The sequence below is a fragment of the Rhamphochromis longiceps genome, linkage group LG10 (genome assembly GCF_057381845.1).
Source record: "Rhamphochromis longiceps isolate RC_006_pf linkage group LG10, R_longiceps_female_GT1.1, whole genome shotgun sequence".
NCBI lineage: Eukaryota > Metazoa > Chordata > Actinopteri > Cichliformes > Cichlidae > Rhamphochromis > Rhamphochromis longiceps.
Genome location: NC_140566.1, coordinates 26,298,951 through 26,313,415, shown reverse-complemented (window position 1 = coordinate 26,313,415; position 14,465 = coordinate 26,298,951). Strand labels below are relative to the sequence as shown.

Below are 14,465 nucleotides of genomic sequence, written 5' to 3'. Positions count from 1 at the left end.
ATTTTATTCAATGCAATCCTCTTATTTATAATTTAGTCTTTTGTCAATGTGTGATAAGTGCCAATTGCCAGGTTTGACCCAGTGATAATGATGACATAAAACTGCATGGAAGCGTTTAAGATCAAGACAAATTCTTATCCACTTCAAATGAGAGAAAAACAGACAAAAACAGAAGTTAATACATGCAACCTATATTCATAAACAGTCTATAAATATTCTCACCATATGACATAGCTATGACAGCGATATATGGAGAGAAATTTGTCTTAAAGTGTTAGTGCGTGAAATGATTAATACATGTGCAAATGCATAATACTGCAACCCCTGCATTCATGTAAATAACCAAAATAAGTCACTGCTTCGAAAGACATTTGAATGCTGGGAGAAAACGGAGACATCTGAGCTTTGGGTGTAACCCAGTATCGTTTCACATAGAGCAGACCTTTTTTCTAAACAGACAGAAATACCTCGCCACCCTCTGTCTAAAAGCCATTAACCTACACCTCTAATTGTTGATACATGATAATGACTACACACATTTGTGACTAAATTGTCTCCTATGTGTCACCAATATTATGTGTATAACTACTTAAATGTGAGGACAGAAATCAGTGCTGTCTCCTCACACTCAGGATTGATCATAAAAGTGGTAATGATAGTAAACATAGGCCCCGGGTAACAAATCTCCAGCTGGGATTGTGGTGATGTGTATGACATGTAATTAATGTTCTCTGCTTTGAAATAAACGAAAGATAGACTCAGCACTTGTTGCTGAAAACCTGCTGGCTTGCAGCTGAGGTTCACAGTGGAAGCTGTTGGAGTAACTGACCCAGTTAAACTGACTGACAACTTAGAATGAACATTCAATAATAAATTGACACGTTACCGAGAGGTCTTTGAATGGGTGAAGCAGCAAGCCCAGTGGCATCTTGGCTTTATTGAGCAGAGACTGGGTCTGAGGGATGCTGGTCAGTGTAGAGCGAAAAACTCTGGAAGCACACAGAGTGGCAAATTCAGCGTTTAGGCTGTGTGCACTTAACACGAAACAGTGATATGATTGATGTCCCACTTTAAACAAAGCATTTCTTAACCATTTATAATTTTGAGTTTAAAAACATAAAAACTAAACAGAGATCATTTACAGTATTACTAGCTGTATGAGATAAAAACAATCAATTCAATGAAAGACAAATGCAACAACACGGAAAATTAGTTCATTATGACTCACTCTGGGCTGCAGTTGAGTTTCTGCAGGTCCTGGGTGAGGCAGGGAGTCGGGGCAGGGACTGGAGCCGGTGGCAGCAGGTTCCTCTCTTGCAGGAGGTTGACCACTCTCAGGGCCTCTGGAGTGCTGGACTGGAGGCTCATGGCTGCTAATGATGGGCTTAGCTGAGCTGGCCCCAGGCCACCAGGTGGCTGAAACAAAAAAAACAAACAAACAAACAAACAAAAAATACATTAAGCCTGATAGTCTAATAATATTTACTTGACACAATAAATGTGAGAATTTTGAAGTCCACACGTGTTCAAGTGCTTTTTCCTAAATTCGTATCTTGAAATAAAATTAATTTAAAATTGATTTAAATATTGGTTGCAAACTGTTCCCTCACAAGCCCTTTACTATAATTCACCTAAGTTTGTTTAGCCATTCCAGTTCTATAACCAGTTCAACCCTATGCAACAGTGAAAAAAGCAACCCAGTGTTGGTTATTCTCCTTTCCATATAACCAGCACGTGTTTTGCATTCATGTGCAAGTCAATGAAAAATCGAATAAACAAACTGTGTATGCAAAGTCATAACAACCATCTGCCTCTCTTCATTGGCAGTGAGGCGGTGGAGAGGGTGAGCAGTTTTAAATTCTTGGGGGTAACTGTGACCGAGGACCTGTCCTGGGGCAACCATATCACCTTAGTTGCACGGAAGGCCCAACAGCGCCTCTACTACCTGAGGAGACTACGGAGCGCACACATTCCCAGACCTCTGATGTTGAACTTCTATAACTGTGCCATCAGCAGCGTCCTGACGCATGGATTTCTAGTGTGGTTCCCCAGCTGCACCAAGGCCGACCAGCAAGCACTCCAGCGGGTGGTGAAAGAAGCTGGCAGAATTATTGGAACAATTCTGCCAGAGATTAGTAATATCTTCCCCACTCGCTGTCTGAGGAGGGTGCACAGTATCCTGCGGGACCAACATCACCCTGCGCGCCACCTTTTCCACCTGCTGCCCTCAGGGAGAAGGTACAGGTCTATACAGGCCAGAACATCCAGACTGGCCAACAGCCTGTATCCACAGGCTGTGAGGCTCCTGAATTCTGCCCCCCTCCCCTCTCTGCCCCCCTCTCACGGGCAATAACCATATCCAACTTCTTAATAGCACTGAACTGGTTTGCAGTGGTGCATTATATCTTTATTCTCTCTCTCCCCCCCCCCTTTCTTAAATAGACAACCATCATATCTCACAGTACAATAATATTGAACGGGTTGCATTGTTGCATTTTGTCATGTTTCTCAGGTCTTTGTCTGAATGTCCTATGAACATTACCTGTCTTGTTCTCATGTTGTTGCTAAGGATTGTCTCATTGCACTGAAGTCACACTGGGTTAAATATTTACACTTGGGTTTTAAGGGGTATTTGTTTGTTTTTTTTACGGGTTGTACGGAAGCCCCAAACGCAATTTCATTGTTCTTTGACAATGACAATAAATAAATACTTGACTTGACTTGAAAGTGTTCTAAAATTATGTGGAACTGGGTTGTGACGTTAGGCTCACCTGCTGATATGGCTGAGGTGCTTGAGTGTAAGGCTGCGTGGCGGCTTGCATCGCAGGGTGGATGGGAGGGGTGGCGTGGGGAGCTGAGGTGTTCTGGTACCCAGGAGGGAGCGAAGGGTAGTGGCCCAAGTGCCGACCGGGTGGTCCAGGCTGAGTCGGGCCAGCTATGGAAGAAACAGTAACATTAAAAACATTTACACTTACAAAGGTTTACATGAGAACTCAAATAGCAGACATCACTAAAAATGGGAAGCTCTGTGGCTGACAGGTACACACAGCAGCAAGGCATATTAGTCACCAACTTAAATAAAACCCAGTGGCAATGTTTCGTGGTAATGAGGATTTGAATGTGTTTTTATAGGCTTAAGCTACTTAATGTTTGTCTACACAAACAATGGCTGTTAGCAGAAGTTGTTTATTGTGGATTTTGTTCTTTTCATGGGATTTGCTGATGATATGAAAAGTATATTACAAATTCCGAGACGCCTGCTGGTATGGAACCAAAGGGAAAAACAGAAAATAAAAGACTGTTCACCAGAGCTGACAGTCGCAGTGGGATTTGTGACAGTTAATATTTAGATATTTGTACTGAAAAGGGAATCCAGTTGGGATTCAAGACGTACATCACACAATTAAAGATTGTACAATAAAATGTAGAAATGCCTCATATTCGTCAAAAAATGCAAGGGCAGGCATTTGCAAAGGCTGCAAATGTGACTGGTGTGTGCACAGAAAACCGCCTTACCCATTTTGTTGTCAAGATGATTATAGCTGTTTGTTGCTTGCGGGCCATTGCCAGCCACAGCTCCTGTTTCAAAGCAAACACAGACATGATATGAATAATTTAAGCGGCACTTTGCCAACCACAAATAACAGGGATGGAACAAAATGAACTACAAAAAGGGTCAAAACAATGACAATACTAATGATGACGCAAATTAAAGAGACACTAAACATGTTTATGGGAAGTATTATTACATTGGTGATTTTAATATTTAGAAGTTGAGCCACATGGAAGACATGGTGAGTCTAGATGACTGAAAAGGTAAAACACACCACCAAGAAATAATTGTTTCCATGGATGCTCAGTTTAGCACTAAAAAGATACAGAGTTACTATGAATGCCATTACAATATCTCTAGATTAGTTTTCATTTTATATCCATTATTCTTTAAGACTATGAGATGAAACCTCTGTATATGCTCAATAGTGCATCCAGAGATACAAGCAAGAACTGTACAGATGAGACAGGACTGGCAGCACAGCACTGACACAACATCTAAGAGCTGAAAACTGATTTTGCCACACCTGGACATTCAATATCTCCCTCCTGGCTGTCGGGCTTAGTGGGGGAAAGAGTGCTGTTAACAACACCCCCACACTGAGCTGGCATGTAGTGGAAGGAGCGGAGGGAGGGAAACAATGGAAGGTGATCAGGAAAAAAAATATAGAGAGATAATAACACGTTGGCTTATACAAAGGATATGCAGTCATTAAATATCACGATTATCACATCTGTGGGAGTAAAATGTTTAATGATTATTCTAATGTTTCCAAATGTGCTGAAATCTGGGCTCTGTGTTTTAAAAAAAACTTATAAAAAGATTACACATACCATCTGCTTTAGGTGGTGGTGGTGTGGCATTTGCCACTGGAGGACCAGTGGGAAACGATGTGGGTTTCATTGTTGGTGGTGGGCCTGCAGGTGTTGGACCTGTAGGTGGAGGCCCATAAGCAGGCCTGTTTGACTGGCCTTGGTATGTATGGGGCGCCATGGGATTCATTGGTGGAGGTGCCACACCTGTAGAGAAACAAAGACTGTAATTTGTCATGATTTCCTCTATTCAGTGTATAATGAGCTAATTACTTTGCATACAAAATGTGAAAAATTTGAGAGGTTTCTTTGACACGAGAACTGGAAAACTTTAAAATTAAAAGGCTTGAATCAATGACTATGTTTATCTTTTCTTCTCTTTAATAAATGACTAATTAATCAGAAACCAGTGTAGCTTGTTTCTCTGGCACACAGCCGGGACTTTAGCAACATCTTCTATCATCCCTGTGAATCTGCTGACATCATGTTACAGCTTTCAGCTGGTCAGTTATCACTTCTAAAATTATGTCAAGGTTGCAGTCTATGTAAAACAACTCCAACATGCTATCATGTACAAGACATCAGAGTGTACTGTACCGCACTAAGCTCCAGGCTGTGGTGACAGCAGCTGGTGGCGCTACTAACCTACAGCAAGTTAACCTCAGAGCACAAATGAATTCATCTGCACTAACACACCAGCTAGTTCAGGACTGTCTGTGCCCAAACAAACACTTCTTGATGAACTTAGTGATGACTGAAGACAGCAAGTATGTTTACTCTTTTACTATGTTAATTATGCAATTTCCTAAGCTTGTATGCCAAGGGTGGGCAACATTTGCTTTCTGTCTTGAAGAAAGAGTCCCGTTTTACCTACTTAAGTTAAACTTAAAAGTTAAAGTTAAACCATCAATTTGCTAGACAGCATTACCTCCTTTACAACAGGTCTGGCCAAGACGAAACAATTTTTGTTTGTTTTGTTGTTTTTTTGCATTAATATGAGACACTCCAAACTAAAACAATCCACCTAAACACTTATTATTTAATTTTTGTAATATTTACTGTTGTAGAGCAGGTGTTTGCAGCAATGAACTAAGAAAATATAAAGGTTCACAGACACAAATTAGGAGCAAATATTTAGTCAGAAGAATGACTAGTGAGAATTTAATCATTTTGTCTATGACTTGGACAGGTATCTGAAACTTTAAAACCGCTGCAGTAGAGACCTGTATCACCAAATTAGAGTGAATTAAGACATCGACAAAGATTACTAAATACATTAAGTTATTAGTAATTATGATGTGTGTCAGAAATGTGTAATTTAGTTTAATGAGAATAACTGCACCATCAAATCATGCCATCGGATGTTAAAAGGATAGATGTTTCAAGATCAGCTAAGAGCTCTAACATGATGTCTTTGTCGCCTCACAGAAAAAGTGGCACACCTTCTGTTAGAACTGGGCTTAGAAGCACTGCAGACCAATTACAGTCTAGTCTAGTGATTCAGTCACATTCAGTGCTCTTTAATGATTTGGGGGGATTTGTTTAGACTTCTTTTTTAGGGATGCCTGGGGAGGATTTAGACTGTCTGTCAGGCGGATGTATTTGTGTGTGCATGTGCTGTATAGGTTGCACACACAATCAGTGGCTGTATAGGTTTCCATTGATAGCTAGGACCAAATCCAATCCACTGGAATTTTATGCCTGATCATCTCAATTCCTTTTATTAACACTGCAGTGGTTTTCTAACAGTTCACACTGCAAAGCAAAGATTTTGTTCCACACTGTGGGAGATAACACAATAGTTGCACTGATGCTGGAAACCTATGTCCTCCTACTTTTCTTCCCAAAAAAACAACAACAAAAACACAAAAACAAAAAAGGACCTGACCTATATGAAGAAAATCTTAATAACATCCATCCTTAATGAAGTTTTAAAATGTAGTTTGGCAGGTTCATTATGTATATAGACATAAAATGGCTTCAAGTATGCTTTTGCAGACTGGAGCAACTCAACAGAACAAAACCCAATTTCATGATCACAAGCATTTTTTTTACCACTTAAACTAAATGCCCTTTGTGCCCATACAGAGTTTATTCAAAAACTGATTTATGTAGTAAAAGCATAAATAGACAAAGAACTTTAAAAAAAAAAACAAAAAAAACCTTTCCTTTACAGTTTTCAATGTTACAGAAAATGTTTCACTAATAATAATAATAATAATAATAATAATAATAATAATAATAATAACAAGAAGAAGAAGATATCAACACATAGTTCTGATGGGGCAATTTTAAATCAAAGTTGACTGAAAAATTAAAGACTCAAAGCAACCGTTTGACCTCTGCAAGTACTGCACTAAAACAAACAAAAATCTAGGTTAAATTACAGAAATGCTTTGTGAAATCACTTTGCCTCTGTGGTCACATATTACACAACCAATTTATGTCAAGCTAAATCATGTAACAAAGCCACTTCCTGTTACTAAGACTCTTTATGAGTGTTTTTTGTTACCGCTGTGAGCTAACTGAAGGCTACCCTTAACCCTCACAGGAAATTAAAATGTAACCAATAACCTTGAGATACAAATGAGTGAAACTGGTTAATATCAACAGCATTAATTTGTGCATTTTTCATTTTTCATCATTATCACCAGAGGCTGTGCCAAAAAGTAAAAGTGGTCCCAAAAGCTAAATTATATTCAGTATAAGAAACAATATGGTTTGTATTTGAACTTTGTATTCAGACTAAATGAGTTTCTGTGCTTGGGAGGGAGCCAGAGGCCACAGCAGGCCAACATGTTCAGTGTAGGAACAGAGGGCAATGTCCAGCTCCAACATATCAGCATTCTAGATATGCATATCTCCAACACATATCAATGAAAGAAGACAATGACAGGGAGAAATTAAAGCAATCACACCACAGAAAAGATACCAGAAAGGAACAGTGCCAAATTAACACACATTACAGTACCGTAATTGTCGGGCTATAAGCCGCTACTTTTTGCACAAGCTTTGAACCCTGCGGCTTTTAGTCAGGTGCGGCTTTTCTATGGATTTTCCATGATTTTTGTGATATCGTAAGACGATTTGTTTTGTTTGTTCCGCTGTTGTACGGCACTACGTTGCCTGGCGGAAGGATCGGGGTTCAAGAGTGGTATGTTAGTCACATGTCCGTCCGCCAGGCAACATAGTGCCGTATGAAGTAGCGCGAAAAACAAACTTCAAAGTAGCGCTACGCATTCAGCGGGAGTCGTGGATGACGAGCGGCGATAAACTTGCGAAAAGCAAGTTATGCCCAACTCCACCGGTGGATTCTGACAGCGTGGAAAAGTGCGAAAACATCCACGATCACCAACGGATTTTGAAGGGCTGGACTGCTGCATGATGGAGAGGAGGACACCGCCACGGCCCTTCTGAGGCTGTTCGACTCTGACACTGACAACGAGGATTTCTTTGGTTTTGAAAGTGACAACGAAGGAGAGAAGCGGAGAGTGGATGACGAAGCCATCCTGAGCCTGTTCGTTTCCGACATTGGAGAAGAGGACTTTGGTGGTTTTAGAGCGCAGGAAGAAGAGAAAGATGGTGAATGACTGACTTTTCTTCTTGTTAAAGCCGTGTCACTGCACCTGAGCCTAAAAGGTAGTCCGAATCTATTTTCTGGTGTGCTGTAGGTTACTGTTATGTACTACATGTGCAAATATGTACCCATAACTTGTTTTTCAAAATATTAATAAAAGGGGTGTGTCTCCAAACAGCCATCTCTTTCCTGACAATTCCCTTTGTGCATATTCTCTTACATATGATAAGTCAACATTGAAACACCTGCGGCTTTTAGTCAGGTGCGGCTAATGTATGTACAAAACAGGATTTTCCCCTGATTTTAGCTTGTGCGGCTAATATTCAGGTGCGCTTTGTAGTCCGGGAAATACGGTATATATTTTCAAGTAATTAAATAGGCAATAATTGCATGATAATAATTGGTTAAAGTTCAGTGCTTTCAGTGAAACCCGACAGGATGATTTACTGATTTGACCCCAGGACAGGGGGCATCATTATGGTTTCATTTGCAACAACTAAGAATTGTTGCCTCACCACTGTGTAATTACATCTTTTTTTTAAATGAAATTGCATTGGGTTAGTGCAGTGGCCTCTGGAAGTTCAGTGTTGTACACAGAATTCAACTGAACAGTGCATACAGTGGTGTGAAAAAATGTTTGCCCTCTTCCTGATTTCCGAGTGTTTTGCACATTTGTCACACTTGTTTCAGATCATCAAACAAATTTTAATATTGGACGAAGATAACCCGAGTAAATACAAAAAGCATTTTTTTAAATGACGATTTCACTGATGATGGGAGAAAAGTTATCCAAACCTACCCGGTCGTATGTGAAAAAGTAATCTCTCCTCTTGTTAAACATAAATTAACTGTCACTAAACACATTTTTTGGAAAGCTGAATTCAGTTTCACTAAACTCAGGCCTGATTACTGACAGACCTGTTGAAACAAGAAATCACTTAAATAGAACCTGTCTGACAAAGTGAAGCAGGCTAAAAGACCTCAAAAACAACACATCATGCCAAGGTCTGAACCTGAGAAAAAGTCACTGACAGTTACCAATCTGAAAAGGTTTACAAAGCCATTTCTAAGGCTTTGGGACTCTATTGAAGCCATTATATACAAATGGAGAAAACTTGGAAGATTGGTGAAGCTTCACAGGAGCAGCCGGCCTACCAAAATTATCCAAGAAAGCATAGAGAACACATCTAGGAGGTCACAAAAGAACCCAGAAGAACATTAAAGAATCACAGGCTTCATGTGTCTCTGTTGAGGCCAGAGATCATGATTCAACAATAATGAAGAGACTGGGCAAAAATTGTCATACCACTGGTAAAATATGGTGGTGGTAGTGGGATGGTCTGGGGCTGTTTTACTGCCTCAGAACCTGGAAGACTTGCTGTGGTATATGGAACCATGATTTCTGCTGTCTACTAAAGCATCCTGAAGGAGAATGTCCAGCCATCTGTTCGTGATCTCAAACTAAAGTGCACTCGGGTTCTGCAGCAGAATAATGATCCAAAACACACCAGCAAGTCCACTTCTGAATGACTTAAGAAAAACAAAATGAAGACTTTAGAGTGGCCTAGTCAAAGTCCTGACCTAAATCTGACTGAGATGCTGTGACATTAGGGGTGGGGGAAAAAATAGATACTGTGTAGTATCGTGATATTTTGTTTGCTAATAATGTATCGATACAGGGACAGCAAAAATCGATATTTTGTTACAAAAAAGGTTTTTTTGCTCAGAGCATGTTGATCCTTTTTCTGAGCAAGAATCCTGACATTCCTTCACTGTCCAAATGTGTTTAACTTTTTTTTTGGCAGCAATAAACATGACAGTTTACTTATTTTAATTTAAGACATGTTTTATTTTAATTAAGTTTGAAACTTTTTTATTTAATGTAAATTTATATTTTGTTTTAATTTACTTTCAAATTCTTCAGTTGCTGAAGGGGCTGCATAGTTTTCATAAATTGCTTAGTTCAGAATAGCTATAATTGTACCAGATGGTTGCATTCAGTTAAGTTGGACTAGACTGTAATACAAACCGTTCAGTTTGTCAACAATAAAACTGACTGAAATGAGAGAAAGACTGAGTGCGAGACTTTGATATTAGATAAAATGAATATTGATAAAGTTTAACTTTATGTACAGAATCTGAATATTGCAAAATATTTTTTTTTAAAAATCGCAATAATATCATATCGTGCGTTAAGTATTGTGATAATATCGTATCGTGGGATGTATGGTGATTCCCACCTCTATGTGACATGACCTTAAAAAGATGGTTCACGCTTGAAAACCCTCCAATGTGGCTGAATTATGGTAAATGGCCTGTATTTGTATAGCGCTTTTCTAGTCCCTAAGGACCCCAAAGCGCTTTACACAACCAGTTATTCACAGAGGCGCACTGACAGAGGCGAGGCTGCCGGACACTGGCGCCGGGCCCTCTGACCACCACCAGTAGGTAACGGGTGAAGTGTCTTGCCCAAGGACACAACAACCGAGACTGTTGTGGGATTATAATATTATTTTATGCCATGTTAGACCCCTAATTAAAGATTGTGAATTATTATGTAGTTTTAGTTTGCATTATTCTCCTGAATTAGAAGAAGGTGATAACTATTGCATTTGTTAAACTGATTTGCATTACATTAGACCGCTGATTTATTGTGAATGAATGATATTGTTATATGATGCATTATACTGCTGAGTTATAAGAAATACTGTTCGCAGAAAGTCATCGCCTTATTTGTCTGATTAGAAGAGAACAGAATATACTGGAGTTTTCTGCCCCATCTCAGCAGGAGCAGATAAACAGGGAGCCAAGGTCGTAGCTTAGGCGCTGTGTGAGAGAAAGAATGTGAATGTTTAGGCTTTTATGATTAGGTGGGGGCCACTAGAGGCTATAAGAGTTTGATCAATGCTCCACCATTTTGAGATCTGATGCTGTCTGCGTACGGTGTCCATCTCCCACGCGTGTGATCATTAAAATCATCGTTTGACTCAACCCGGCCGGACCAGTGTTGTTATTGTGGTTTTTCCTCTTGTATCCATCCCCAATATTTGAATCCGTAACAGTTTGGGGGCTCGTCCTGTGGTATTGGGGTGGAAGTTGGAGGTTTGGATGGTCCGAGGTTGTCGAACGGACAGGCACAAGCCAGTGGTCTGACGTGAGTGGGCATAAGCCGGCTTTTGTATAAGCCGGCTTATACAACGGTAAGGCACTACCTGTTGAATCTATTTCCAAAGTGTGCCAAATTGGACATGATAAAATTAAAGTCTACTCACTGAAATTACTGGTAGAAGGCCTGTTTTGATTTTGATGAAAAAAATCTCATGAGAACTGAAGCTGAAGTAATGATAATGAAACGTTGAAAGTGACAGTACTGAGTATTTAAAGCAGTTGGACTGCTGATTGAAGTTAAAGCAGTTGGACTGCTGAGTGAATTTAGTTTGATAGGGAATTGGTCATTTTGTGGGTTAGAGTCCCATTGGTCAGACAGGTTGGACCTGGGTCAGTCATACACTTGTTTTGGGGTATTGACTGTTGTTTCAAAGTATTATAAATTATTATAGAACGGCGGTTGGACCGCTAAGAAACGCAGTGCTCAGAGGTAACGCTTGCCAAGGCCGGGGACGCCTAGGCCTTGTACTCTTTGAGGGATAGTCAGTTGGTCACTGTCACATTCAAAATGGAGATATGTAATAATAAACACTGGTCCCCATCTTTTGGGTGCTCTCTTGAAATAGTCAGCAATTTAAAAGTAGGGGCATGTGCTGAGAGGTGGTGCTGCACAAGAACAAGAGCAAAATAAAGAAAAATTATTGTGTTTAGCTTTGATAAATTCAAATTAAAATGTACCATTACACTCAGAGGATCAATATGAAATCAAATATATGCTAATTTTGTATGAAGTACATGGCTGATAACTGTTCTGTCCTGAGCATTTGTTTTTACAGCACCCACTTGACCACACCAACAGTTTCTCGCCACCAACAGGGGGTACTTGCAAAGAATAGGGAGGAATATCATCAAAACTGGGAAAGGTAAGCCCCGAAGGGGGGTGATAACACCATAACTTTCACTTATGGTCAAATTCTCAAAATTTGACCCCAAACTAGAAAATTCTTCAAACATTTAGAGACAGAGTGGATAAACATAATGTCGCAAACCACATAAGGATGGAGCATTTGAATCGATAAGATGGTGAAATAACACGCAGTAAAATGTTGATCATGTTGATTCTGTTTATTCCAGTGTGCAGAGCAAGGCTATTATTATTAACGAAAACAAATGAAATAACGAAAACTAGAAGTGAAAAAACATTTTCGTTAACGGAAATAAAATAAAAACAAAAAAAGGAAAACTAACTAAAACTGTAATGAGTGTTCACAAAACTAACTAAAATTAACTGAATTTATAGCAAAATGTGTTTAGTTTCATTGATGTGTGCGTGTCCTACAATAGTCAAGGGTGAAAATGAAGTTTAGCTTCCAGATTTTTTCTTGCTGTCTCATTATGCCAGCAGGTGGCAAGTACGTTAGTCGAGTCGTCTGTGTTGCTGCTCCGTCCACGCGCAGAATCATGTCAGGAAAAGTCGGGAGAAAGCGTCAGAGTCCAATTTGGGATTACTTTGAATACGACTGTGTTTTGGATAAAGCAAGTGTCTTGTAGTGGAAAGAGACAAATTGAGGGGCAAATAAGGGACATTTCTAAAGGGAAAAAATCCCACAAACCTTAAAGTGCACTTGAAAAGTTCACACCAGAAAGCTAACCTACCTTACCTTGAGAAGGTACGGGAGCACACTCAACCATCATCCCCAGAAAACAGAAGCTAACCCCAGACAAGGCGGCGTGATGCATCCCGAGACAACAGGACTGGGATATCTACATGACTGTGTGAGTCAATTGCCTTCAAAAAGTTTATCAATTCATTTGAACCAAAATTACGAACACCCGGTGCTGCAAGAGTTAATAGTCTCAATACCCAAGGATAAGCACAAGAGCATGACTGATATGATGAAACTGGGATTTTGTTACACTTAATTATTGCAGACACAACTAAAACTATAACTGACACTAATCAAAACTAAACTGAAACTAAGGATTTTCAGAAAACAAAAACTAGACTAAACTAGCAAACAATTGGTAAAAACTAATTACAACTGATATAAAATTGAAAATCTGAAGTCGAAGCTAAATAAAAATAAAAACTAATGAAAATTGCAAAGCTATTAAAACCCTGGTGCAGAGATTGGCAAATCTGACCAGGAAATGTTATCAAATGGATTGTCGGAACAGTCAGCGTTAAAGTCACCTTTGACAGTCCAGACTAAGATGGCGTTGAACATCTTCAGGGCGGAAAAGGGTTGGTGTGACCAAGGTGTGGTTTGGCTTGTTGTATGTATATTTCAAGATCATATGGCTCTGGATGGACCAGTTACCAGGGCATGGAAGGAGGACAGACTCATTAAATGAGGAGAAGGAATTTCCTGCGATTGAAGATCCTCTGGGTGAGTGGTTGACTAAAAGCATGCATAAAATAAAAGCTATTTTTTGTTATTGATTGATAATTGGCCACATTTACAGCTGTATTGACTTGTTGTGGACGCAGTCTACTTCATGTTTAAGCACTCTAATTAACAGATTGAACATAGAGACATTAAAGGAAGAGTATGCAGCGCCACCCTGTCAGATGCCAGTCACGGTGGGGCTCAGTGATGAATCAGGTTAGCCGGATTCATAGCATGAATCAAGACAAAGATTCCCCTGCTGTGGTCAGTGAGGGAAAAGCAGGGGGAAATAAAATTTAAAAGAGGCATTCATAAACGTTTATGTGTCAAGTTTATTAACGGGATAAAAAGGGGGTGTTTTACTGTTATTTTAGCATCAGCATTATTGTTACATCAGAATCATATAACAAACATTGCATTGATCATTTATTGAAGCTTTTGACATTATACTAACATTTGTGTTCCAGTGATTGTTATAACCTCAGGTTAATCTTCTATTTACAGGTGTCAGGATAATCATATGATCTTTCATTGCAGGTGTAACCATGATCATTTTTATACATATTGCAGTTTGTTGCTCATTATAGAGTTGTGCTCAAGTTAATAAGGGTTAAAAGCTACAGTCAACGCGATGTTTGGCTGATCTATGGACTGGAGTGACTTCGAGCATAGAAGGCCTCACGCGCTTACATAACACTGATATCATGTTTTTCTTGGCGATCTTTTATTCAGTTATATCTTTTGCTAAGTTTTAAGTAGTGGCAGTTAATTAAATGACATTCATTTAATATTACATACCTGATTCAGAGCATTACACACAGATCAACTTAACAATCTGCGAAACCTTGTAGCTGCAATATTGTGTCTCCATAAGGGACAGTTGGCTCCAGGAGATAAGTGGGAGTCAGTGCCTGTCCTCGAGAAGGAGAGAATGTTCCTTTGCTGTGTCAAAAGTAGTCAACAAGTTCATATTCCAGTGAAGTTCATATTAATGCAGGTTTTGTTTCTTGGAAATTCTGCAGACG

At 39.5% G+C, this 14,465-nt stretch overlaps 1 protein-coding gene across 3 annotated transcripts in view; it reads right to left on the bottom strand.

Moving 5' to 3' along the window:
- sec24a (SEC24 homolog A, COPII coat complex component) overlaps nucleotides 1-14,465 on the bottom strand; it is a 33,170-nt gene that overhangs the window by 11,264 nt on the left and 7,441 nt on the right. For 2 of the 3 annotated variants that reach the window (XM_085421115.1, XM_085421116.1), the window contains exons 3-7: nucleotides 4,387-4,572; nucleotides 3,517-3,579; nucleotides 2,772-2,935; nucleotides 1,229-1,416; nucleotides 887-989 (exon numbers count right to left, since the gene is read on the bottom strand). In XM_085421115.1, the coding sequence (XP_085277241.1) occupies nucleotides 887-989; nucleotides 1,229-1,416; nucleotides 2,772-2,935; nucleotides 3,517-3,579; nucleotides 4,387-4,572 (704 nt within the window). Of the gene's footprint in view, nucleotides 1-886; nucleotides 990-1,228; nucleotides 1,417-2,771; nucleotides 2,936-3,516; nucleotides 3,580-4,079; nucleotides 4,158-4,386; nucleotides 4,573-14,465 lie in introns of all 3 variants that reach the window. The other variant, XM_085421117.1, reaches the window with a different exon arrangement.